We start from the raw sequence: 25,201 nt of genomic DNA, 5'->3' as shown, positions 1-25,201 counted from the left end.
TTTGAAGTAAAATAAGGCTGCTCTAACATGCAAACCTCTTACTATCCATCCAGACTGTAGTTTTATCTACTGCCTCTCTAGAAGAAAAACAACTGAAAAGTAAAATACATTGAATGCTAAGTGCCAACCAACCTGACAGAATTTTTTTGCTTGCTTTCCTCCCTCCCATTCTGATAATAACATACCTTTTATGTTTCTATTGATATGGCTAGGGTTATAAAACTTGTTCCTGTTATAAACACAACTCAAAACGAGAACATAGAAAGACAAAGAACTTTCTTTTCAGTCTGACTTCAGCTTCACATAGAGCTTTTCCATTTAGTAATGGTTAAGGCACAGACGAAAATACCAAGGGAACAGTTATTCCATGGTTTTCATAAGAAACTCTCTGATTACTGCTGGTTTGAGGCAATAAAAATATGGCTGTTTATTTTTTACTTTAGGAGGTAATTAAAAAAAGGGCCCAAGCCACAATACTGGAGGGATGCAGTAACTCTAATTAAATAGTAGAATTTTGCAGAAGGTGATGTCTGCCATACAGGGCACCTGCCTTAACAATTTCCTGAATAATATCAACATGAAAGTCAGAAGAGTAAGATAAAAACATTTAAAAAAAAAATGACAGCTAAAAATACATATGCTTTCTACAGGGAAACAATGTAACAAATGCAATGTCTAGTAAATTATAAGGGCCAATTCACACTACTACTATTTTTAAAGGGTAGGAATGATATTATGAGCTAACCCACAATTTGTTTTTTTATCCTTTTCTTCAATAACAAGCTAAATATAAATTAATAATGCTTTCCAGTGCTGTTAATGGAATTCAAGACCATTTTTAAATAAACATACTCAAATACTTGGTATAAATAAGGAGTTACTCATATAAATGAACATTAAGAGGTTTTACATCATTATATGTATTACACACATTTATATTAAATATAACTATGTTGGATACCAATAATTTGTAGTAGAAACATTCTATTAATAGTGGAAAAGCTATCCAGACACTAGGGTCAGAAAGGTATGGCCTTTCTTTCCATATCTACTTCATCCCTCCAGGGGCATCAAGTATCTATTTGCATCATATAGGAGGAATATAATGGGTGACCTGCAAGCAGTTCATTACAACTGTACACTACTTTGGGGAAACACAAAATAAGAAAAAAGGAAGAAAAAGAAAGATCAGGTACAGTCTAGCTAGAGGCTCACAAGAGATTTCTTCAAGAATAGGCATGCTGGAAAGACCTGAAATCCTAAAGCAATCTTACAGTATGTTTGCACAAGGTTACATACACATATATTCTACATAAACCTTTATTTTATTAATCTTCTCCAGAAATTGTTATATCCATTTCTGGCACAGCAAGCAACTGTACAGGTTTTGTGCTTCTGGTGTTTCTACCAGCAGCTGAGTGTGCTGAGTATGGAAACAAATACAGCAGAAGCCAAGTGTGAGGCATTACTAAAGACTCACAAACAAGAACTGTGATGTAACTACACTTACACTCAAAAAGCTTAAATGCTTCACAAGAACACCACCAAAGGTTTCTTAAAGGTATGAATCTGGGTGTTTTCTTCTGAAAGGCAAAGTTCGGGGGGAAAGTTGCTGAGTCAACTGGAAAGCTGTGACAATTTTAGGAAGAAGGCTGAGGTATACTCTGGGATTCACTTGCATACATTATAATTTGAGATGACCCTAGGCCATTTAGCATGTAATAGTTTGTTTACTGTTGTAGAGTACTGAGAACTATCTTCAACCACCTAATTGATTTTCTTTAGGCCATTGTAAGGGACATCCTAGATCATAGGTGCAATGACAGCTTTGAACTGCTGTTAATGTGAAATGTGTTTAGCACTGGAGGAAAGATAGATATGAATATGGAAGTGCAATTTAATCCAATAAACCTGTCTCAAAGCAGCCATTGCAAAGATGAAGAAGCATTCCTACAGTATTCGCAGCTCCTAGAAACAATTTGGAAAAAGTCAAAACAGAAAGGAAGGACATTATATAATGAATCTTTATCAGGCTACAATTAGGATCACAGAATGGCTGGGGTTAGAAAGCACTTCTGGAAATCATCTAGTCCAACCCCCTTCCTCTTTGGGGAAAAAAACCCTAAAACTTCCATGACCTTCTTTGGTAGTATCAGGATCAGCTTCCTATTTTAACATAAAAGCTTGATTTTCTATGTTAGATTTTAGTGTGCTGTTATCCCTACAGCTGAACAATAAACCTGTAAGACTAACCAGTTATTGTTCCTAGTGACCAACCTTTCAAAAATCAAATAAGCACTAGAAGAACATGCTGAATTTTGTCTTCCTTGATAGGCACTTGAGGGCCTTTTCAACACATATTTAGCTACAACACATACAGTTTATCAAAAATCTCTGATCTCACATGTAGTAAATACATCTCATACATGGAACAAAATGTATGAATAAGTTTTTGAGAGAAAACTATTTTAAGAGAGTTCTTTAAAAGCAAAATTAATTAAAGCATCAAATTTTCATGCTGTAATGGTCATGTGTAGCCTTACAGCTGCATTTGGACTAAAATCAAGCAACAGATTATTAATTTGATTCACACCCAAACTGCATTCTATGGTGGGGGGTGGGGAATATGGGGATAGGGTGAATACCTTGTCATATGAATAAATACACTAAACTTGAATCTCATCAAATGTATGTATTGAATGTTCCAGACAGTTTACATCCACTACCAAAACAATGATTAAAAGTAACTGTTCTCTACTTTACTACAGCTTACCTGGACTCTTCTAATGGATGTTGTACAGTAAGTAGTCTAGGGTGTCGAAGCCTAGTTAGCTGTTGAACACCTCGTTTTAAGGAATCAATAATCTGATCTTTTTCAAATTTTTGGTACTTGTCTATTAGCTTCTTATCAAAGACAAAAACAGCCACTTCCTGAAAATAAGCAACAGAATTCTCTCAGTATATAACACAGCCAAAATCTAAGCCTATACACAATTATATACAAATGTGGTTTTTGAATCAACAGTACAATCCCACCAATACAATAACCAAACAAAGAATCTGACTTGTTCTTAATTAGTCCCAGTCATGGGAGACCTTACTGTAGATAAACCCTGAAACAGGCATTTTGAATTAAGGTACTAATGTTCCTTTATTGTATAAATAGTAATGAGCAAACTATAACCCCTACCTACACAGTGACAAAGCAGCAGACCCACAGCCAGAAATCAGCCTGATTTTAAGTAGAATCAAAGCATTTATATCTACTATGATCAGTTAAAATATTCTGAGTATATATCAAGTGTTGCTTTATTAAACCAAGTCCTGTCTTAGTGTTCTGCTCCAAACCAGTACAATCTGTCAAAGGAGTCACAGCAGTCTATTAATCTGATCAGACCATTCACATGATAAAACACTAAGAATTTTGTAATGCTTAAAGATGTGAAAAAACCAAAAACATTAAGAACAGAGAAATCCTCTCCAACTTCTGCAACTGGAGCAGGAGAAAATTAAGAAATCTGTATGAAACTTTGAAATTACAGAGGTAGATGTAAAATAAAAAATTAGATTACATCAGCATCTGGGAAGTGGTTAATGTGAAATTTATCAACTGACGAAAACAAGGAATTAAAACCTTTCATCATTAAACAGACTTTTATATGCTGCTACAACAGCATTATGAATAATAATAAAGGTTAGAAAACAGGAGAAAATAATATGAAAATACAGTTTGCAGTCCCAAGAGGAACTCGATGCTCTTTTACTGCACATTTTATAACCATTACTCTAATTAAAATCTCATAGGAACAACTTCATTATTAATTAAATAAAACCCTATAAACTTTTAGAAATAGGCTATCAAAAATATGAAATTCAGCCCAATGCACAAAAAATTGGTTTTTAGCTATTTTCATGAAGTCCTTAGCAGGTGAATACTTGTAACTAACTCAACTAAGTACACTTTTCCTGCCTCTATCCATATTGGCTCCCTTTTCCAGCTTTTAAGTGTGATGGATCAAATATTAACACAAGGCAGAGAAGAGCAATGACAGGAGATGGAAGACATACACTGAGCAGTACACGACCAATAACAAAATTTCAAACTAAGACTGCACTTCTGAAAAAACTTCTGTTTGATGACAAGTGAAAAGAATCAGAAAGTATTTAAATCAGCTATGGTTTGAATATTTTGTGATGAGTCTAAGTTCTATTGGTGCTTGCTGCAATCCTGCACGGTTTGTTTAAACTCATAATTCCCTGCACCTGGCAGAAGAGAACACAATTTGTGCTTCAGATCCTTAACCAGCTGATTCAAGGCCATTAGGGCCCTCTTGACTGTCTGTAGCCTTGTTGCTGGGACTTACCTGATTTCTGCTAGCTTTACAACTGAGCTGGCAAGTGCTTTGTGACCTTACCCTATCTATTTATGATTGCACTTTCTAAGCAGAAGGACAAGTGACATACTGTGCCAAAAAAAATGCAAGCGCATAAAGTCTAAGTTAATAAATCTAAGATGAGCTGAAATACATACTATACTGTGAAATTATACACCTATATATAACCAGAGTGACTCATAAATCTTTCAAACAGCAGCAGATCAGCTATGAAATAGCACCAGACAAACATATGCATACAGGTAAATAATTTCCTCACATTCTGTTAGGTTGTTACTAAGTCACCTACACAGCAAGCAAGAAAAGACAAGGTACATTAAAAAAATAATAACAGAATTCAGAAATTCTAGAAAAGCAGCAAGGGAGGAACCAGGCAGAACTCGGAAAAGAAGAATAAAGTTAGAGATATCTACTCTCACCAGAGATGGAATATTTGTAACTGTCCACTGACTCAAAACAGGAACAAAAATAATCCTGAAAACAAAGATTTCTACTGCTGTAACATTAAAACCTCCAAATTTAGTTGTTTTATCTGGCTACAATGACTTAAACCATCAAGCCTATTAGACTTATAAGACTTAAACCATTGTGTTGTGGTAAAGTGACAACAACAAGGCCTTACATCCTACTTGTCTGATTACAGTACACACTGCAAAAAAACCCTTGTAGCTTCAACTTAGATATACACACTTGTAATACAGCAAATATGTGCAACTTCACAAAAGTGACTGCTATCACCTGGAAAATGACAGCCAGCCCAAAGAACATTCAGAAGGTACATGGGAGAGAAATAAAAAATGTTAAAGAACATATATTGCAATACAACACACCATAAGCCTCTATTGCTGCACAATTTGTTTTGCAATGGCAAAGTGAATGTTGACATGGTGTTACTTAACTGGTAATATTAATACTTAATGGTAACTGCATGTCAAAAGACCAGCCATCTAAAATTCCATGCAGTACAACTGCTGCTGTATTTTTAATTACTAATGATGGCATGCAACGGCACAGATGTTAGTCTGGGTTTACAGATATATTGCAGGACCACATGGAGTACCTGAACTAAAACTCTGTAAAATTGTTGGTCAGAACACCCATTCAAGGCTTGAAAAAGGTGATTGACAGGAAACTAGTTACATATACTTTGTCAACTATACAGTCAAAGAAACTTGCTACAACTCTCCCAGACCTTAAGGATATATCTGCTACAGGTCAAATGTTTACTGGGCACATAGATCGTATAAAACATATCAAAATTACCATGCTTCCCATGTTATTACTGTGTATAGCTGAGTAAGACCAAAAAAAAGCCCAAATGAACAGCTATGTTGGGTAAATTCAGTAAATAAAAGAAGCACAGAGCTCTGCACCAGCTAAAAAAATGAAAACATGGCAAAAATACCTGATTAAACATTGTTCAGACTCTGTCACACAGAATCAGATCACACATTCCTTGCAGATTATTTATTCTATCTATTATATATATATTTGCTACTGTTTATTTGCTTATTATCTAACAGATTGTATAAACATTTTCCAACGACATTCCTTTGTGTCCATTTCTTTTTGGTATATTTGCAGCAAGCTGTTGCATTGTCTAAGTGACTTCACATTTCTTAGCATTACTTTTAACTAAAGACCATAATTTATTAACACTTCATTTACACTTTGAAACTTGTATTTCCTCCCCGAATTGGAAAAAAGACTTTTCACATTTCTCCAGTGCAACAAAATAATTTTTTGTAATAATAACTTTTAAACTCTGTTTTTTGCAAACCTTCTTCTGAAGTCACAGTCCCATATTCATTTATACAAGTAATTTCAAATGAGTCAAATGCTTGAGTATTGGTGCTCTAAACCCTAATACTTTAACAAAACTAAAAAGGAACAATACAGATCTGAAAGCAGCACACGGAAAGCATAACTTCCTTCACAACCTCCTCCTCTATCCCATGCCTTCCTGTTACAGTATCTCATACTAACATTTCTAAGTGCTCACTTTCTGTATGGCAGCTGAGCAAAAAACTACAGTGTCAGTTGCTGACAACAGATGACGACATACTTTGTGGTCATTTTAAACTGTAAAAAGTCAGAATTGTTACCAAAAAGAAAACTGCAAGCTGCAACAAACTGGGGAACCAATCCATGGTAAAGTAAACTTATTGTCAGGTCACTTTTAACTTGGAAGAATTCTTGATCTTGGTTCCAAATTGTATGCTATGAATGTAGAACCACTTCTTTCTCTGACAAAAGGCTTAAAGCAAGTAATACTTATATATCTGAGAACAATGTACTTAAATAATGCTGAGGTTTTGTGTCATTTCACTACCCTTAACATGAGTCTGTCCAGTTGGACTTTAACTGCCACTTTCCAACTGCTACCTATCAATCTGTCATCTAATGCTTATAAACACAGGGCTTTAGTTGGTAACTCACCTGCTTTGTTGATTTTTTAGTTCCATTGAATATCTTCCAAGCAAGCCCGTTACCTCCACTGGCAATGTGTCGCCCGACATCGAATTCCCTGGTGACAGGATTTCCCATGACTGCACTGGTGACATCAGCTGTCACCTTTGTGACAGTGCTCTTCAGCTTGTTCAGCATGGACTCCATGGTTTCAGTTTGCACCAATGGCTTATCCTACAAAGCTAAGAAAACAAAGGTTTCACAGTCTTCTCAGTTCAACCATTTATTGGAAACTGTAATCAAATAATGCAAAGGATTTGTAAACTGTCCCCCGACAGGAAAGGTTCACACTCTGTGTATTAGTATCCATCAAATAGAGAAACAAATCTGAAGGAAAACAGACTCCTTTAATTCCAGTGCTCACAGAATTACTCATTTGTCTGAAGTGAAGGATTGCTTAAGATCCCAGGCCAGCAAAATAATGGATGTGTATTATACAGACAGCAAGTAAAAAACAGAAATATTCTTTCCTATGCAGTGCTTTTCAAAACACAAGCTCAAAATTCAGTATTTTGCCCATCAGACTGCTGACATTACCATTTGTATTACCCAACAATTAATGAACTTAAGTATCAAGTGCATGGGAAGGAAACAAGAAATCCATCCTTCTATGTTTTACCAAAACTGTGCAAGGAAACTTTTTTTCACATCAACTTTCAAATTTTAGAGTTATAAGACTGTAGCAGCTTCCAATTTACTTCATCTTCCCCTGTAGTGTAGACTTTCAGAGTTTTCTGTATTTTCTCAATAAATCTGACTTGCCTAGTCTGCCAGATACAAGTTCTGAAGCCATTTATGCAATTGTTTCTCTGATAATGTGTACACAAGAAAGAATGAAGGCAGCAAACAAACGGCAGAAAAAAAGATATAGACATTCAGCTTCCTTATCTGTGTGAGCAAAGAAAAAGAGAATGCAAGAAGAAATTATTTCCTGGAATCAGTATTATGCAGTATATTCAAAAGCAACACTTGAGGATATTTCTTCAGTCTCTCTTTCAAGTAAGATGTAAAAACATCTGTATCCTTCAGTCAAACTTAACCAAAATCAACCACACTGAGGTTACCTGGTCATGCACTCCTTCTCTCTCTGGTACTATAGATTTGATTCCACTACAAATCAGGACAAATAACCTGATTAGGTTTCAATTGCAAAGACAGACCTGTAATAGAGGTCTATAAATGTAAAAGAGGTAATAAATATACTAAACAAAACTGTTTAAAAAGTTCCCTGTGTTATGGGACAAGTCCCTCCAGTGCAATTGTGTGTAACAGTATTAGCCAAGCCCCAAGCAAATCTTAGTGCAGCACTGCACGTAGAACAGCTGTGCTGCTCTACCTTGACTCTTCAGATATGAGAAACTGTGTCTGAAATCAACAAGACAATCTTAAGAATAAGTACAAACTTGTTTGCTATATAGTTAGTGTTTTGTTGAGAACAAACCTTGAAATAAATTATGGAAACACAGAATTCCTTTATTAAGTAATTTTATTTCAGTATTTTAAATCTCATTATCACAAGAAATTAATTTTACTTTCTGATTCATTATATAGAAAAACACATGCAAGTCCTAACTGTGCAGCCCTACACCAAACTTCTAGTAAGACACTGGCTAATATCCCTGTATGAAGAAACTTTTCATTAACCTAATAAATAGGCACAAACAAGGATCATGGATTATTCTAAAAAGGATCTGTAGGCATTTCCAGCTCTCAGCAATTTTATTCAGCAGCTATTCTGTGGGCAAACTCTATATGCTAAAAGACTATAAAATCAATCCTAACGAGTTTAAGATAATCCCAAATCTAATTTACTTGGGTTTAGATCTCATGCTTTTTCCATTGTTTTGTTCACTCCCAGCCATCAAATCTTCTCTAGTACCAATGCAACACCATCTTGTTAGGACTCTCAAACACTTTGCAAAATTAACTGCAGAAATATTATTAAGAAAACACATGTGGATGCATGTTCAAATTCCTTTGTATAAATCTGAAAGGAAACTTTCTCTACAGAGATGGTGGGAAAATGGTGTAGTATTCATTAAATCAGAAGTGTCCTCTGCTGTGGGTGACAGACAAACTGCAGTGAGTAGCCTAAAAAAGCCACTAGGTGAGAATGTCAACAGCACTCTAGTATCTGAAGTGCCAGAATTTAAAATTCAAGCCTGGCAGACCCTGTCCAACCTGTTCCCCTCCAGCCTGACAGCAGGTAAACTATTGTTTAATTTAGCTTCTGAGCAAGCAGTACCAAGCAACTTGTTTCTCAATAAGCAGATGGGGTTTAAAGCTTACATCTACCTAACCGTAAATTTGTAGAAATCCTCTTATCAACATCTGAATATAAGTTAAAATAATATATTTTGCTTTATAAAAAAAATTGCTATCACCAACTTCAGTAAAAAAATCTATATATGTCAACAGGAACAAGGTATCTAGAAAATCCATGCCCCACCAAAAATATCTGTTTTGGATAGGATCTCTAATACCACAAATCATGACAAGTTAACCACATCTGAAATACACAAGTCTGGTTTTCTGCTGTAGGAAAACTTGTTTGTTCAGTTAAGACTGGTCTAGTATTTCCAAAAAAAAATAATAACCAAGTGGCATTAAAGTCAGTCGCCCACAATGAAATTTGCATTTCAAGTTAAAAGGTAATAAATGAGACAAATGCAAAATCGGAAGCATAACAGTGTCTGTACAAGCCACACAGGACATGCAATAAATGTTTAAGAACTCTTCCTGTTTGAATTTCATGAGTAATATCAGTGCTACTGATTCTGACTCTGCAAAACCTGGAACTAATCCTAAAAAATTCTGAATGTTCAATATGTTTTTTCATGAATGCCCCTCACAATCAGTAATGGTTTTTATACTGATGTACATCAGCAATCATAAGGCAGCATGATGAGAACAATCATTTAGCAAGGTAGTAAGCAACAACCAACACTGCACTCAGAAAGGAGGCAGAACATTCAAAATGCTGAAATACTGGCTGCTGAAATCCAAAACAAAGACTGCCCACCATTTTTCAATTCTCACACATAAAAAAAAAACAACCTGCATAATGCAAACCCAGCAGTTTAACCTCAAACTTAACCTCAAACTAATTCACAGCTTCATCTGATGTATGGCTGTGAGTGCACACCGCACAGCAGTACAACACACACTACCACTACTCTGAACTATAACAAGCTGGGATCCCCCTTGGGGAGCCCAGACCAGCAGGCTGCTGCACAGCTACTTCGTGCTGCCCAACCGCATCCTACCCACCTGCCCCGAGCCAGGATCAAGCCACAGAAATAAGTGCTGGAACAACTGAGTCACAGCAAATAAAAGGACAAAACCCCAGCATTTTTAAAGCAAAACCAAGCTTTTGCATTTGTTACAAAACATCGAGAGGATCAAATGTCATGAAGCACTGGACAGGGCTGCCCTCGCCGCACATCAATTTCTTAACTTTCATGTACCATTTCGGTACTGAGCTTCAGCTGAATCCCTACCAAAACCTCACGGAACGAGATCCATGAACAAGGTTCTGTCTGTCGCCTGGTGACAGGTGAAACCCAGCCTGTGCACTGCACAAACCCCGGTCAGCCTCCTGCGGGCCAGTGCTCGGGATGAAGTATTTACTGTTATTTCCAGCGAGAGCGGACTCGCACCGCTCCGCGCCGCAGGGCCGGTGCCTGCGCTCCCTGCTCCGCGGGGCAGCCGGCAGCAGCGCGCCGGGGGCGAGCACAGGCGGCCGCGGCCACAGGCGGCAGGTGACCCGCGATCCACCGGCTCGGGCAGCTCAGCGCTCCCCGCGCGGCGATCGAGCCTCCGGGGCGGCCCTTCCCCTCCAGCCCTCAGCGCCGGGCACCCAGGACCCGAGACCACCGGCCCCGCGGAGCCGGCCGGCCCTGCCCGCCCCGCGCAGCGCCACCAGGCCACGGGCAGCCGCTGTCGACCCGGGCCGCGGCCTCTCACCTGAGCCCGCGGGAAGCTGCCGGCGCAGCGCCCGGCTGCCCGTCACCCTGTGGTCCCGGCGGGCCGCCTGTCACGCCGGCTCCGTCTCTCGCTCGAACCCCGTCCTGCCGCGACTACTCCATAGTGACGGCAGCAGCCTCGGCGGCGGGGCGGGGGCGGCCGGAGCTCGGCTCACTTCCGACCCGCAGGGGCGGCGCTGGGCGCGGCCGGGGGCGGCGGGCGGGAAGTGATGCGCTCTGCCGGCTTCCGCCAGGCGCCCGGCCGCGGCCATGGCGGGGTATTTGACTCCGCGCTTCAGGAGGATCCGTAGCCAGAGCGAGTTGCAGCCGCACCGGGGGAGCGGGCGGCGCCGAGGTGGGCGACGAGCGTCATCCCCGTCTCTCCCCCGCAGCGTCGGAGGGGCCGGGGAGCGGAGCGGGCTGCGAGGGGCCGGCGTTTCCCCGTTGTTTGTGCTGCACCCCCGGCTGCCGGTGCCGCGGGAGGGGGCGGCGGGCAGAACGGGGCTAGCGAGGCTCGGCAGCTGGACGGGGGGGAGAGGAGCTTCCTCCGGCCGTACCCCTGGAGCTGAGCTTACGGGGGACGCCGCTGGGAGAGCTGGGCTGGGTGCCAGGCGCGGTTAATGCTCTTCAAACACTTGTTTGTCGTCTGCTGAGCTGGGTGCCATGTGTGAGGATCAACTGGGGGCTTCGGAGCATCTCCCCCAGAGGGGCTGAGAGAGCTGGGGCTGCTCCGCCGGGAGAGAAGGCTTGGGGGTGTCTTTGCAAGAGTGCAAAGAGGATGGAGGCAGACTGTGAAAAATGCATGTATTTTATGATTGGCTTTCGCAAATATTAAAATGAATATTATATGTGTTGTGTTAGAAAGTAATGCTGTATTAATTCTCTTTAAGTAGTGTGTTAAATATAGTTTTAGGTTATAAAAAGTGTTAAAGTAGAAACTATGCTATGTAGGATACTTTTTTTAAAGAAAGGACTTGCAGCGAGATAGCAGCCACAGGACACCTAAATCTTTCAGAGAAAAAGAATTTATTGCCCTCTTATCAGAAGAAACAAACTTCTTCCCGCCTCGAAGGCGCTGTTAGGATTCAGAGGAAGAAGCTGAAGATGACCAGACAGAATCTTGTATTTGAATGGAATTTATGCATCATGTATGAAGTATATGAATATGCAACAGGCTATTGCTTTTAAGGGTTAATCCTTTGTTAATGGGTATCCTTTTTCAGGCTCGTGCTGCCCAGAAAAAGGTACCCGGACATCCGTAACTCTTTGTCTCTATTGTCTCATATTGTCCAAATTCAAATTGTCCAAATTATTATTACTGTAATTGTATTACTATTTTTATAACCATTTTATTACTATTAAACTTTTAAAATTTTAAAAACAAGTGATTAGCATTTTTTACACTGACTCTCTTCAGTGGTACCCAGAGAGGTTGTGATATCGTGTGTGGACATCTCGGCTTCTGGAAATATTCAAAACTTGGTTCTGGGTGTCCTTGCTTGAGCAAGGAGGTTAAACCAGATAGACCCCAGAGGTTCCTGCAAGCCTCGGCTGTTTTGTGATTCTCTAATGATTTAATGTGTATGTACACAGCACATACATACAATATGTGTGGTCATAGCAATGACAAAAAAACCCCTTCGTCCCCTGTTTTTAGTGGATTTTTGTTCTCTTCTCTTGACTCTACCATAGTGGGTGTGAGTCAGCTTACAAGAAGGACTGAGTCATGAAATATTATCTTTGTGTTTGTAAAATTCAGCTGATTTCTGAATATTTAAAAAAATATATAAAACTAAAATCACAGTGTATTTTTTTAAGTATTAAAGGTTTTAAATTTGTACAACTTTCACATAAACATTTTGCAGACTGCGATGGTCCTTTTCAAGCAACTCAGCTGTGGAATAGTATTATACATGCCCTTTACAATCAAGTGGAAATCAGAAGACGTAGACAACACCTGAAAACATACAGAAACTGCTTCACTGGCTCCAATGCTGTTGATGTGGTACTGAGCCATCTTATGCAAAGCATGTACCTAAGCTGCAACGACATTTCTCGGCTGAAGGGGGTCCGTGTATGCCAAGCATTGATGGATCACAAAGTGTTTGAGCCAGTTGGAGCCAAGCTTTACTTATTCAAGAATGGGAAGGAAACAGAGTTTGAAGACACAGGACACTAGTCTCTATAGATTCGTAAACAGCAGTCTTGATCCTCTTCTTCCAGGAAAGAGTAAGGACAATGAAAGCTTATCTCCTGAGCAAGTCTACAAACAGAAAACAAAACTGTGTTCCAAGTGAGTTATTCTGGACTATTCCCATTTTTCTCTTTTTTAAAAAAAGTTAAGGAGGGTTACCTTTAAATGAAGTTATGTCCGACTAAACCAGGTGTTGGAGACTTCTGAAAAGTATGTGCCAGTTTTGAGAAACATTATGTCTAAATTGTAGATGTTTCCAGGTATTTTTGAGTAAAGTATTTTGATCTGCTCTTTGTTATTTGGAATAGTCTGGCACAATAGCATAAGCCTTGGAATAATTTGGTTTTGCTATCAATTGTGCTGAAATCTGAAACTTAGCATGAATGAGCTAGTTACTGAAAGCCAGTAAACAAAGTGGAACTAGCTAACAGTATTTGGAATCAATATCCTTGCCCTTGCTGCAAAGCAGATGTGGATGGTAGGAATTCTAGTAGCAGGATAGACTCCAGATATAATGAAGCCATAAAGTTCTGATTTAAGAGCAATTTAGTAAGTAACAGAAAGCCAAATGTGTTCTGATAGTATTTGTTATACATCTTTTGTTTTTCCCCTCCCTAAGCAGAAAGTGTGGCACAACACTTTCAAACCCATTAGCATTGGAAGCAGCTGATAAAAAAAGGATTGAGGAGCTTCTTCAATCAATACATGTTCATGCATCTTTACCTCCAAAGATCATGGTTAATGAACACACTTGCCTGCTTTCAAAAGGAGGTGAGGATTGAATTTTTTCTTTTTAAAACTTGATTGTTCTTCACTGTATTATTTGAAATCACACTGCAACACTGTATCTTGTAGTGAGTGCCCCATTTCTGTACAACAATGCTCCACAGAGACCTAAATTTAACCTAATAACAAAATATCTAAATGAGCCTTAAAGGGGTTAATGCTTGTAAACAGCAGGAAACACAACAGGGTTACGTTTTTGCATAATGTGCTATTTATGAAAATACTACTTCAGAAGGCAGTAGGTTTTAAGATTAAGACTATCTTTATTATGTGATTCCTTTGCTTTTCACTTGTCTTTTTTTTCTTCTACTAATTAGTTTATTCTGAATCCTAGATGGGGGAGACATTTATATTTTTTTTAGCATTCTATTTTGATCCCTTCTTACCCAGCACAGCAACTTCACATTATGCTGTTACTGAGTTTTCTTTGAACACTTAAAAGATTCTTTGGTGAGTAAAACAAGGTAGTTTTATGTAAGATCTTGTTTCTGAAGGTTTTTTGTTTGTTTATGGTATCAGTAATAGAAGATGTCTGGAAACAGCAAGCTCTGCTACGACTGCTGCAGTTAATTGATGTTCCCCTTCTAGAAGATATCTTGGTGTCTTCAGTGAAGACAAAGTCAGAGAGTTTTGGCAAAGAAGAAGACATGATTATCTCAAATACTTTCCTGGACAGAGAGGTTGCATGTAGCTTAAACTTGCCTGAGTAAGTTTTATATCTGTTAAATGAATTTATTAGTAAAGGCTTTATTTTATTCTTGATCAAATATTTGTGTTAAGTGAACAAACAGACATCATTATGTTTGTGTACTTGTAGACAGAGGTGACATAAGTGTGATTGACTTCAGAAGTGCTAAGTGATTTCACAAAAAGTATATATTTAGAGTTGGACATTTGAGCATTTTAAGTAAACATTAGAACTTAACCTTGAATGTTGTAAACATGCCTAGTTTCTAGATCAGATTCTTTACTCTTAGGCCTCTGTAACAGATACCAGAACTTGAAAACTTTATTCTGAGTCTTTGTAGCAGTTCCTGGTGGCTGTGGTGTGAAGATAGAAAGTCAATAGTGCATCTATTGTTAGCAAGAGAAAAGGAGAAACTAAGCTGTAGCACTGAAGAATGCTTATATAATGAGAATATAAATGTGGCTGCATGTTGTCAATGTTCTTTTCCTTAAGTCTTCTCTTACTTTTGTAGTGTTCCTGTTTAGTGTACTGAGGCTGATCTCTATCTTGCATATACTTCTAATGAATATGTCAAGGCTCATGTGAATGTCTTAGGAATTACTATTTTTGTCAAATTAATTCAGCTTTTATCTGTAATTTAACAATCTTTGTTTCTGTTCTCCATGATAAAAATAAGATTCTGTGGATCTTAAATTATATTTGCAACTTGTCATTGGTTCAGATCAAATTATTTTAGGTCCAGAATCAGGTAAAAGCTATTGTTCTTCTGCCCCACACATTTCCATGATTTTATATTCCTTCTGTACAAAATGGTTGGGACTTTTTCCTCTGATTTTCTGGCTTCTTTCAACAATAAACTGTGCACCCGAATTTTAGGTGCATAATTAGGTTACGTTTTCTTTCCTTAGTTAAGATATACAGACAAAAGATGCTTGTGAAAACTCATACCTTTATAGTAGGTTATATAATAAACTGCTTCTGTAGCCCTCTGGGATTTAACCAACTTTTATTTTCCTCTTTTTTCAAACTAACTGTCTTTTTCTCTTCTGTTAAGATCAGGTTTTTTCACCTGGTTAGCCCTGGTGGGTTTTCAATGTGTGTCTTGGAGTAATGGTTTTTAAATACTGCTGAATTCCTGGGGTCAGTGACAGCCTGGCATGATTGCAGCTTGTTTTGATCTGGGTTTGTCTCAGGTGTTTGCCTTTAGCATTAGAAGAACATGGAAGTTGCCCATTTTGAGCAGGTTCTTGAACTGCTGTAGTGAAATAAGTTACACAAACTGCTTAATAAACCAGTTCAGCATTGTGGTTCATATATGTGACTATACCTGCATGGTTATTTCTATCTAGTTTTCTTTTAGATGATTAAATGGACCCTGAGATAGCTCAGTTGTTTAGAGCATGGTGCTAATTATACCAAGGTTACAGATTCATTCCCATTTCCTTAAGAGTTGGATGCAATGATCCTTGTGTGTCCCTTCTGACTCAAAATATTCTATGAATCTGTGAAAATAAAAATAGGTAGAGCATTTTAAAGCAAGCACTAAAACAACCTTTTTCTTCTGCAGGCTTGACAGATGGCTCTATGCTGCAATTGAATGCTTGGAGTATTTTCCTGACCAATTCCTAGTGATGGTTAGTCAGCAGTTACCTCAAAGCACTGACAGCCCCAGCAGTCTGAATACATACAAGAAGATTCTTTTTGATGTTATTATGAAGTATTACAACCAAAAGAAGGACTCTCTTCTTGCCACTCAGGATTTTGATATTCATTCAGGAATTATAGAACTTATAGGTAAGAGCAACCTGGAACAAAAAATAAAGATGGAAGCTGTGTAGAGGAAGTCACTAAGTATCAATTGACTGAATCATGACACCATTTGCAGTGCCATTGCAGATGCACTTTTTAGGTTTGAAGGAAATGCTCAAGATCACTATTATGAACCTCTACTCAAGACAAGGACAAATTTCAAGTTAGATCAATTTGCTTAGGGCCTGGTCCAACTGAATTTTGAAAATCTGGAAGGATAGAGATTCACCATCCTCTGTGGGTAACTCAATACGTAACTACTCCCATTGTGAAAGTTACTTACCCCAGGTCAGAATTTGCCTTATTGCTACTACTAAGTAATAACATAAAACTAAAATCATTGCTATACAGTTTTTCCTGTTAACCAGAATAAGGTTTTTAAAGTTATGAACATAGGGTCCTTTTCAGTAATAGAAATTATTTAAAATTATAAAAGGGACTATTGAGAGCCCTCCCATCATATGCACAGAAGTAAACCAGAAGGGTTTCATTTAAGTACAAGTTTAGGATTTATCCTACCTAAATAGGCTTTAGTGCTGCTGCTTCAGTCCTGTTGGGTTGCTGTGCCTTAACCCCAGCTGCCAACTAAGTACTACAAAGCTGCTCACTCACTGCCTGCTGCCACTCTGCCCCTGGTGGGGGAGGAAAAATTAAAACTTGTGGATTGAGGAACGAATCCTTTGATAACTGGAACAACATGAAATTTTGTCTGGAAGGAAACACCCCCAAAACTGGGATTATTATTGGGATTTAAATAAGTATTCATGGCTCTGAAAATGAGTAGTAACATTGGATATGCTGTTTTACTCCATGACAGAAAAAGGAAAAACAGATCAAGCTCTAGAGGCATTACAACTTTATTTAAAATTATTAGCACCAAATATCAGGGAAGAACTTCACAGGCTCCTTACATTCCTAGCCATTGCATCGGAATCTGAGGGCTACAGATTGCAAAAACAAGTAAGTATCTGTTCTGCTTAATGTGAAAAATAGCAGTTTGTCATAGTAAAGTTAAATTTTTGTCTAGTTAGAAGTATTCTGTTTACTGCCTTTCCATGCTATCTGTTTCCCACTGATAGCATCCCGTTGCACTTAGTCTTTGCTAGCACTCTGCAAGTCGATCTAATGCCAAATCCGGGTACTATTTTTCTAGTTTGAGAACAGATTTGTGATCATCAAGACTTGTACAAAGTTCATCTTACAAAACAGGACACTGTCAAAGCCACAGGCAGAACTGCTGACTCAGTTTCTGATGGACAATCACTCCGAGCTCTTCAAGGTATCGTTCTCCTTTACATCATTGGCTTTGTCATGTTAAAAGCCATGAATTGCCTTTTTTTGAGCACGACAAGTCTGAGGAGCTGTGTTTAATGTTCCATTTGTTACAGTTTAATAGTACAGCCAAACAGGGTGAGAAGCTATTCCAGACTATACAGGACAGATTTTTGAGAGCTTTTCAATCCTTTATAAATTATATCCTCTCTTTGTATTTGAATGATTTCTATTAGGAAAATATTTAAAATATTAATAATTTTTATAGAGTCATTTTGGCACCTTGTTGGTAATGAATGCCTACTAAATATTTAAGTATCTTAATGTATTTCTCCTTTAGAAGTTCACTGGCATACTATGAGTGGTAGAAAAATGGCATGCTCTTGTACCCCAGTGTATGTGTATAGCTTTGACAAATCTAAAAGATCCTTCAGCATTTTGGAATGTTAACTTCTAAATTGAAGAAAACAAATAGAACCACAAAATACTAGTAGCCTTTCTATTAAATTTGATGAGTTGTGTAAATATGCACATATAATCTCCTTAATTTATGTTTCATCATATTGTCACATTGAAAAGATGAAACTTTACCATACTCTATAAAAATAAGCTTCACAGAAATTTGGTTTCAGTAAAATAGTGGTTTTTATTTTTATACAACACATTGATTTCCACTTCTGACTTCAGGTTGAGACATGGGAGAACTTTTTTTTTTTTTAATTAGCTCCATTTTATTTTGAAAGCATTAAGTGGTTAGTGAGGGTTTTATATTTGTTAAGACACAGCCAACTCCCCTTTTTTAATTTGTGTTAAGGGTTCTGACATGAGGGTTGGGCCTTTGATTCCCTACTGGAGTTAGGGCCAGAACTGTGCAGCAGTGACAGCAGGATGGTGGTTCACTCTGACAGCTGCAATTGAGAGCCTTGTGTGAAAGCTGAAATCAGCTTGTTTTAAACTGCAGTTTTTGCCATGGAAAGCAGCATCTAGAATTTTTGCTTCCTATTTCTTTGGCCAGAAATACCAGAAATAAACACATGTATCTTAGTAAAACTATGTATTTTAGTGCAATTCTGTGAGAGACTTTGAATGTGTACAAAAAAAATGTGGGCATAAATTCTTCTGCATTTATCTATGTGTTTTTAAATTGGTTATCTGAAAGCTTTACATTATAAAAATATAGAAGTATTGCTTTTGTAATATTTTCTTTGTTGGGTTGTATTTTCAGGCTCCTTTAACTCTTCTGGAACTAATGAGTAGGAGACTTCAGAGTTTGCTAGAAGAGCAAGATCCAGATATCAATTCAGGTAGATGATGGGATAAATTTTTTATTTAAATTATTGTATAAGAACTAATTTATCATCAGTTGCCTATAATGTGTGTAGAGTTCTTTTTCTTTGTTGGAAGTGAAGCATAGGGGCATTAGTGGCTAATGCACTAAATATTAAATTATATGCTATCTGCAAAACTGGTCTGAATATTGGAGAGCAAGGATTCTATTAATATCTACTATGGATATGCTACGATTTTTTAATTTTTTTTTTTTACCAAATAATTTCTTTCTGGAAATAGTAGTGCAAAATGTGCTTCCTGAAGTGATTTGCTTCTAATTTGGTTTGGGAATTTGATGAGACTTTGTACTTAGGAGCAGTAGTCTTTTATTTTTGCCACAAGACACCTATAAATTGTCACAGAACTCAGTAGTTCCAGGTTCTTATAGATGACTTGAGTACAGACTTTGATTGTTTAGTGTTTAGAACTCTCTCCTTTTTCTGGGTAAGCCTAAAGTTTATTAAGATCTTAGGCACCAGGTGTCAAATGCCTTCCTTTTAGGCTACAATACCTTTATGTATGTGGAGTTAATGCTTTTCAGCTTATTTCTTTTGAGCTAACATTCTGTCTGGCCTTGCTGCCAATACTGATTAATAGGGTTGGCTTAAATAATTGAATTTCTCTCTGACTCTTCATCTTCTTTGACTCCTGTATCGCCAGTGCATTGTGTGCTTAAACACTGAAGAGAAACCATTGGGAAACAAACTGCACTAAGTTATTTTGCTGTGTAATATTACATTTAATACAGCAGCTGCTGGAGAAGTAGTTTGGTACAGAATCTTTTACCATCTGTGTTGGATTCTGGAATGAGGCCAAATTCCTTCTGGTTCAGTGTTCTGAGAATCACATATTATGAAGCCAAAGAATACAGAAATGAGCAGCAGTGGGAAGAGCTGCCTGTCTGTAATATTTTCAGAGTCTGTGTGATCTCCATTGACACCCTGAAGAGACAACAGAAACACAAACCCCATATTCCATTTTTCTTACTAAGTTTTGGGGTTCCAGTCTATAAATGCATATAGGTTCCATCGACTTGTTGAAATAGTTTGATCTGATTGTAAGCTCTCTGGCATGGCATATTTCTGTTTTCCTGTGTGCCTCATATGCTGGTGTCATTTTCCCTTTTTCGAAAATCTTTCCTAGGAGCTATTGAGCATTCTTAGCTGGTGAACTTCTTAAGTCCAGGTGGGAGCAGGAGGGAACTCTGGGAGACCCACACAAGAAAAGGGGTCTGTCAATTGCAGGAAAGTAATCCTTAGGTCTGCTGGAAATAAAAAAGACTAAAACCAGCAAGAGAACACTGGAATTTGTTTTAATCTAGTAAGACACTTGAAACCACAGACTACCATACTGAAGTTTTAAGAGTTAATCTCTTTGTCAGTTGTTAAGCCTTCCCTTTTAAAAGAGCTGTCATTTTTCTTCATCTGATTCTACTAAACCATAAAAGTATTGATGTTTGACAAACTTACTTTATAAGAAGGGAAGGACAGGTCCACATGAAAACTCTGACAGGTCAGGTTAATACTACTCTCTATGTGAAGCCTAAAGATGATGGTGTTTGTAAAGGATTAATAAGAAGTCTTTCCCCTTTAGGCAACTGACAATTGTTCAAACAAATTGCTCTCTAATATGTATAGGAATAAAAAGTGTCTGTGGAGTAGCTGAATGCCTGTCTTTGCTCGGGCCAGAACTCACCTGCCCAGTGAGGGGGCTTGAGTCCTTGCAGGGCAGCACTTTACTGCAGATTCACAACCTTTCAATAGCTAAGGTGTGCTGAGTTAAGTATCCCTCTTGCATCACCTCTGTTTCTGGTGCCCAAACCATGCTCAGATGTCTACTCATGTAGAAGAGTACTCCTAAATTCTGTTCCTGATTTTTGTAGTCTGGTTTAGAGGCAACTATTTCTCCAAAGTATGTATTCACTTGCATTAGGTACTGAGCCTTGCTTACAGATCTGATTTAGTCACAGAGAACCTTTGGATCCTGACAAATGCAAGGTGCCATTCTTACTGTGTAATGTTCTTCTTGTCTCTGTGTGAGAACTGTATTTGCTCTTTTTCTTGCAGGCCTGTTTTGCAATACAGAATCTTCTATGATACTGTACTTGTAACGCTGCTTTTCAACTTTATTTTTGTAATTCATGTTTAGATTTCTATCCATTCTCAGTGGAGAGCTGTATGTTTCACATTACTTGTAGATGTAATCACATCTGAACTAAAATATCAATATACCTATGTTTCTTATCATATTTTGTAACAAGGCTTTTACATGATGCACGAAACTTAATCTGAGCCTCTGATTTCTCACAAAGGCTTCACCTTCTGTCAACGCATTACGACTAAAGAATATGAAGATCAAAAGCAACAAACCAATCAGTATCTTCTAGCACTGGTTCAAGACATAGACAATGACCCTACTGTTCCTTTGAAGCAAAAGAAGAAGTTAATCAAAGAATTTCGAAAATACCATTCTTTTGTCTACTGTAGTGGTTGTAAAACTACATGTGAATTTTGTACTCCAAATGGTTAGACTTCAATACAGCCTTTTTTAATATTTTTTTAAAAGAGTGAAGGAGGCACATGAAAATTGCTCATAAAAATGTTTTTATCTTCAGTTTCAGGAAGCTACAACTATCAAAATTACTATGCTGCTATAAAGCATTAAATCTAATTTATCTTTTAAGCAAAATATACTTAATTATTTGTAAGTAAGTAGTAACAGCTCACTGCTTGGGCTGCCTTGAGTTCAGGGTTTGGCACTTTTTTCAATCTGTCCCACAGCCCCATGGCTTTCTGTCTGAGCCACATCTATGTTCTGAGCCATGCTTGGGTTGATAATCAGTAGGGGGTTTTAATCTTTTCTATCTTTAATTAATAATAACTTAATCTCATCTTAAACATAGGTTATGACTCCTGTGGGTATTGTAAAAGTGTATGAAGTGTGTAAAAAATGTTGGAAGCAGGTCAGTGGGTTTTGAATCTGCAGCAGGAAGGATTTATTAGGCAAGTGAGCTGTGAGTGCTTGCAGTCAGTAATTACAACCTGTTGTTACTGCCTCCCCACTCTGGCAGACTGAGCCTCTGCTAATTCAAGGAAAAAGTTACATTTTGAAGAAATCCTCTCCAGGTCTCTTTGTAGGCTCCCTTAAGGTACAGGAAGGCAACAATTAGGTCACCCCAAAGCCTTCTCTTTTTCATGCTCTCTCAGCCTTTTTTTAATAATAAATAAATATGTGATATAGTGTGAGAGGTTACATTACTTCTTTGATCCTTGCAACAGACATTTAGTCATGTATTGGACAAAGGCTCAAAGACTTGGTATTGGAAGGGACCTCTGGTCTACTCTCACCAGCCAGATTGAAAGTGGAGTTGATTAGTGCAGGCTGCTCAAGGACTTTTCCAGTTAAGTTTAGAGTATCTACAAAAACAGATATGCCACAGCCTCTTGGGTGAGTCTGGTCCAGACTTTCACCAGTCTCACAGTATTTAAAAACAAGCAAACAAATCCTACCTCCACACAAAAAAGAAAGAAAATACCCAACCAAAATAAACTGCCTTATGCTTAGGCAGAATTTCTTGCACTGCCTCCTGTCCTTTTACTGGCACTGCTGAAGTGTCTGGCTCAGTCTTCTTCACTCCCTCCTGTGAGCATTCTCAGGGCTAAACAATCACAGCACTCTCAGCCTCTTCCCTGTGTGACAGATCCTCTACTTTATCATTTTCTTGTCCCCAGTGCTGGACTAGTTCCACTATAAGCATGATTTAATGATTTATTTTTTTTCTGTTGTGAGTGTGCTGCTTTAGGTGTCTCCATCCTCCTGTAGGCTCAAATACAGTCAAGTGAGCAGGATACCAAAGCTTTCTTAGAACAAGTGCTGTTTGTTTTTTTTTTTTAATTGAAATAGTTGCACTGTAAGATATAAACAACACAACTTATTACCTGTGCACTTAGTTAACTTGCATATTTGAAGTAGCCTTATTTAAGTTACCTGGCCCTATTAGAAATCAGGGAATGTAGTTGAAATCTCTGTCCATGAATCCATGTTTATGCACTTGTTATTTAAGTGTGACTCACCAGTGTGAAATAAATAATTTCTAGAGGAGGAAACACATCCAAGTTTCCCCTTTCAATGCCCTAATTCCTATGCTACAGGGCCATGTATTCTTTTTCTAGCCCTGTGTGGGATTTTAGTCACTCTCCCAGAAGAGGGAGAATATACAGAAGCAGGTTATTGAGACTTGTAAACAGGAAAGTTTTTCCTGACTAAGTGCTTCTGGTGTTGTGTAGTAGAAGAAAGAGGTTTTAGTTGGTTTTTTTTCCTAATCTCTGTGCCTTCAGTCTGTTTACTGTGTCTTACTCAAAATACTAAACCTGGTAACAGGGAGGGGTGATAACATGGTAATTTGTAGGCTGGATGGGCTGGGAATTGCTTTGGGGAAAAACTGTGTTGTTAAAAAACAAACTTGCACTTTGTGACTTGATTTAGAATTTTCTTGTGGTAATTTAAATGTAATAAATAATTGTATAAAAACTGATGAGCCTTTCATTTCATAGTGTGTTCATTGGGAAGAGGCAGGTCAAGGGGGGTAGAACCAGGTATTAAACAGTAAGGAAGTGTTCTGAGCAGCAGTTTATAGCTGCCCTGTGGTTCCCTTCAGTTCATGGGACTAAAGAAGAAGCTAAATTGATCTAGTTCTGAAAAGGAAAGGAAGAGCACTTGAGAGCCATGTTTTATTCACATACCCTAACAGAGGATCTACTTACCTGTTAATCTTCTCTTGACAGAAGCTTGTTATTTTACATCTAAGGGCCCACAGAATAGGTTTGGTGAACTATAGACTACTGGTTTTCAGTTAAATTCCAAAATTAGAAAAATTTTACTGGACTGTAGAAAGTTCTGTCACATATTTTTAACAGTATCCGACACAGAATCATGTGCTAAGGAAACTTGGGACCTGTCACTCATTTCTGTTTATGATTTCTAGCATACAGCTATCAAATTAATTGCCAGTATGAATTTGTTTGAAGTAGAGTGTTCAGAGTGAAGAGTTTAATCAAGGTACTTTTCAGTACAGTCTTATCAAAGCACAAGTGGTGCCACCTTCAAAGGAGGCTTGCTTCTATTCACAGAGCATTCATGTTTGCTCCTACAAAAAGTTCATTAGTGCTTTCATGAGAATGTGTATGTTTCTTTAAGTCCCAGCTAAAGTATGCTAACACTTTCATGAAGCACTTAGTTAAAAAACTAGAGCTTGGACACAAGGGCTTCTCCATGTGGCTGTCAAAGTGACAGTGTACCAGACTTACTCATGTCCTAACAAAGTCACACAATCTGTGTCCAACAAGTTGTAGGTGCTGGTCTCACACCTTCATAACCTAGCTGCTAACAGCAGGAGGAAGGTACTCCTTTCATTCCTTTCAGCAGGTTAGACTAGAGGAAAGCAACCTTGAGCTTCTTCCAAAGTAAAAAAAAGCCACATTCAATAAGTAAGATTGTCTCCCTCCGAAGCACTGGCTGCTCTTCAATGTTGCCCTTAAGCAAGGTAGCCAGGTAAGTGCACTGTGTAGGAATATTTACTGGCTTTATGTTAGGATAGACAAGAGAGGGAATATGAGACACAACAGGACGCTCCAGTGTCCATTTTCCACCCTATCTGAGTGCCTCTGTCTTGGCAAGCAAGCAGGCCAGGTGGGGCACTCCCATCTAGCCTGGCCCTCCAAGCCTTCTGCCTCTTAGGGCAGGCTCTTCTCCCTCCTGCATGCCATGCTGCACAACTGATAGCAAAGTAACAGCTTCTGATGCAAGAATACCAATCTTATCTGGGGTGTTTGTGTTTATCTAGGATGCCTGGAGAGGACACAGATGGGTCATCACTCAGAACACAGCTGCAAGCTTTGTTCATCACCTTTGTGTCAACTTCTTATCAGAAAGATGGGAGTGGCAGGAAGCTTATTTGCTGGGGCATTGTTTAAAACAAAAAACAAACAAAAAACTCCACAACCTACTAAATTAAAAACCCTTTAGAAAAATGAATTGTTCAAATTACTCTCTTCTCAAAGCCTAAGCATATTGTCAATAGCAGTGGTCACATTTCAAGTATATTTCCCTCATAGCTACTGACTAAAATAACCAAAAATAAAACTCATGTATTTCTTTGCAGGAAAGGAAACATCAAAGGCTACTTCTGAGATACATTTAATGCCCTTTTAGTGGAATATGTGAGTTAGACTAATACTCATTTTGAAAAAGAAAAAACAAACCCATTTCTTCTCACTGTGTATTAGCATCACACCAA

At 38.2% G+C, this 25,201-nt stretch overlaps 2 protein-coding genes across 3 annotated transcripts in view; one reads left to right on the top strand and one right to left on the bottom strand.

Annotated features, from left to right (window-relative positions):
• SCYL2 (SCY1 like pseudokinase 2) overlaps positions 1–11,014 on the bottom strand; it is a 34,230-nt gene extending 23,216 nt beyond the window's left edge. For both annotated transcript variants that reach the window (XM_036400674.2, XM_036400675.1), the window contains exons 1-3: positions 10,830–11,014; positions 6,834–7,037; positions 2,774–2,931 (exon numbers count right to left, since the gene is read on the bottom strand). In XM_036400674.2, the coding sequence (XP_036256567.1) occupies positions 2,774–2,931; positions 6,834–7,010 (335 nt within the window). In that variant the 5' untranslated portion in view covers positions 7,011–7,037; positions 10,830–11,014. The remainder of the gene's footprint in view (positions 1–2,773; positions 2,932–6,833; positions 7,038–10,829) is intronic.
• Positions 11,015–11,097: 83 nt separating this feature from the next.
• Positions 11,098–23,440, top strand: DEPDC4 (DEP domain containing 4). Its single transcript, XM_054514976.1, is given in 10 exon segments — positions 11,098–11,183; positions 12,694–12,998; positions 13,000–13,121; positions 13,642–13,793; positions 14,328–14,514; positions 16,064–16,290; positions 17,123–17,265; positions 17,459–17,584; positions 18,803–18,881; positions 21,218–23,440. Coding segments are annotated over 10 exon segments (1,644 nt in total). The 5' UTR covers position 11,098; the 3' UTR covers positions 21,436–23,440.
• The last annotated feature ends 1,761 nt before the right edge of the window (positions 23,441–25,201 follow it).

Source organism: Molothrus ater, chromosome 5 (assembly GCF_012460135.2).
Source record: "Molothrus ater isolate BHLD 08-10-18 breed brown headed cowbird chromosome 5, BPBGC_Mater_1.1, whole genome shotgun sequence".
Lineage (NCBI taxonomy): Eukaryota > Metazoa > Chordata > Aves > Passeriformes > Icteridae > Molothrus > Molothrus ater.
The sequence above is the reverse complement of the archived record's forward strand: the minus strand, read 5'-3'. Positions and strand labels throughout refer to the sequence as shown.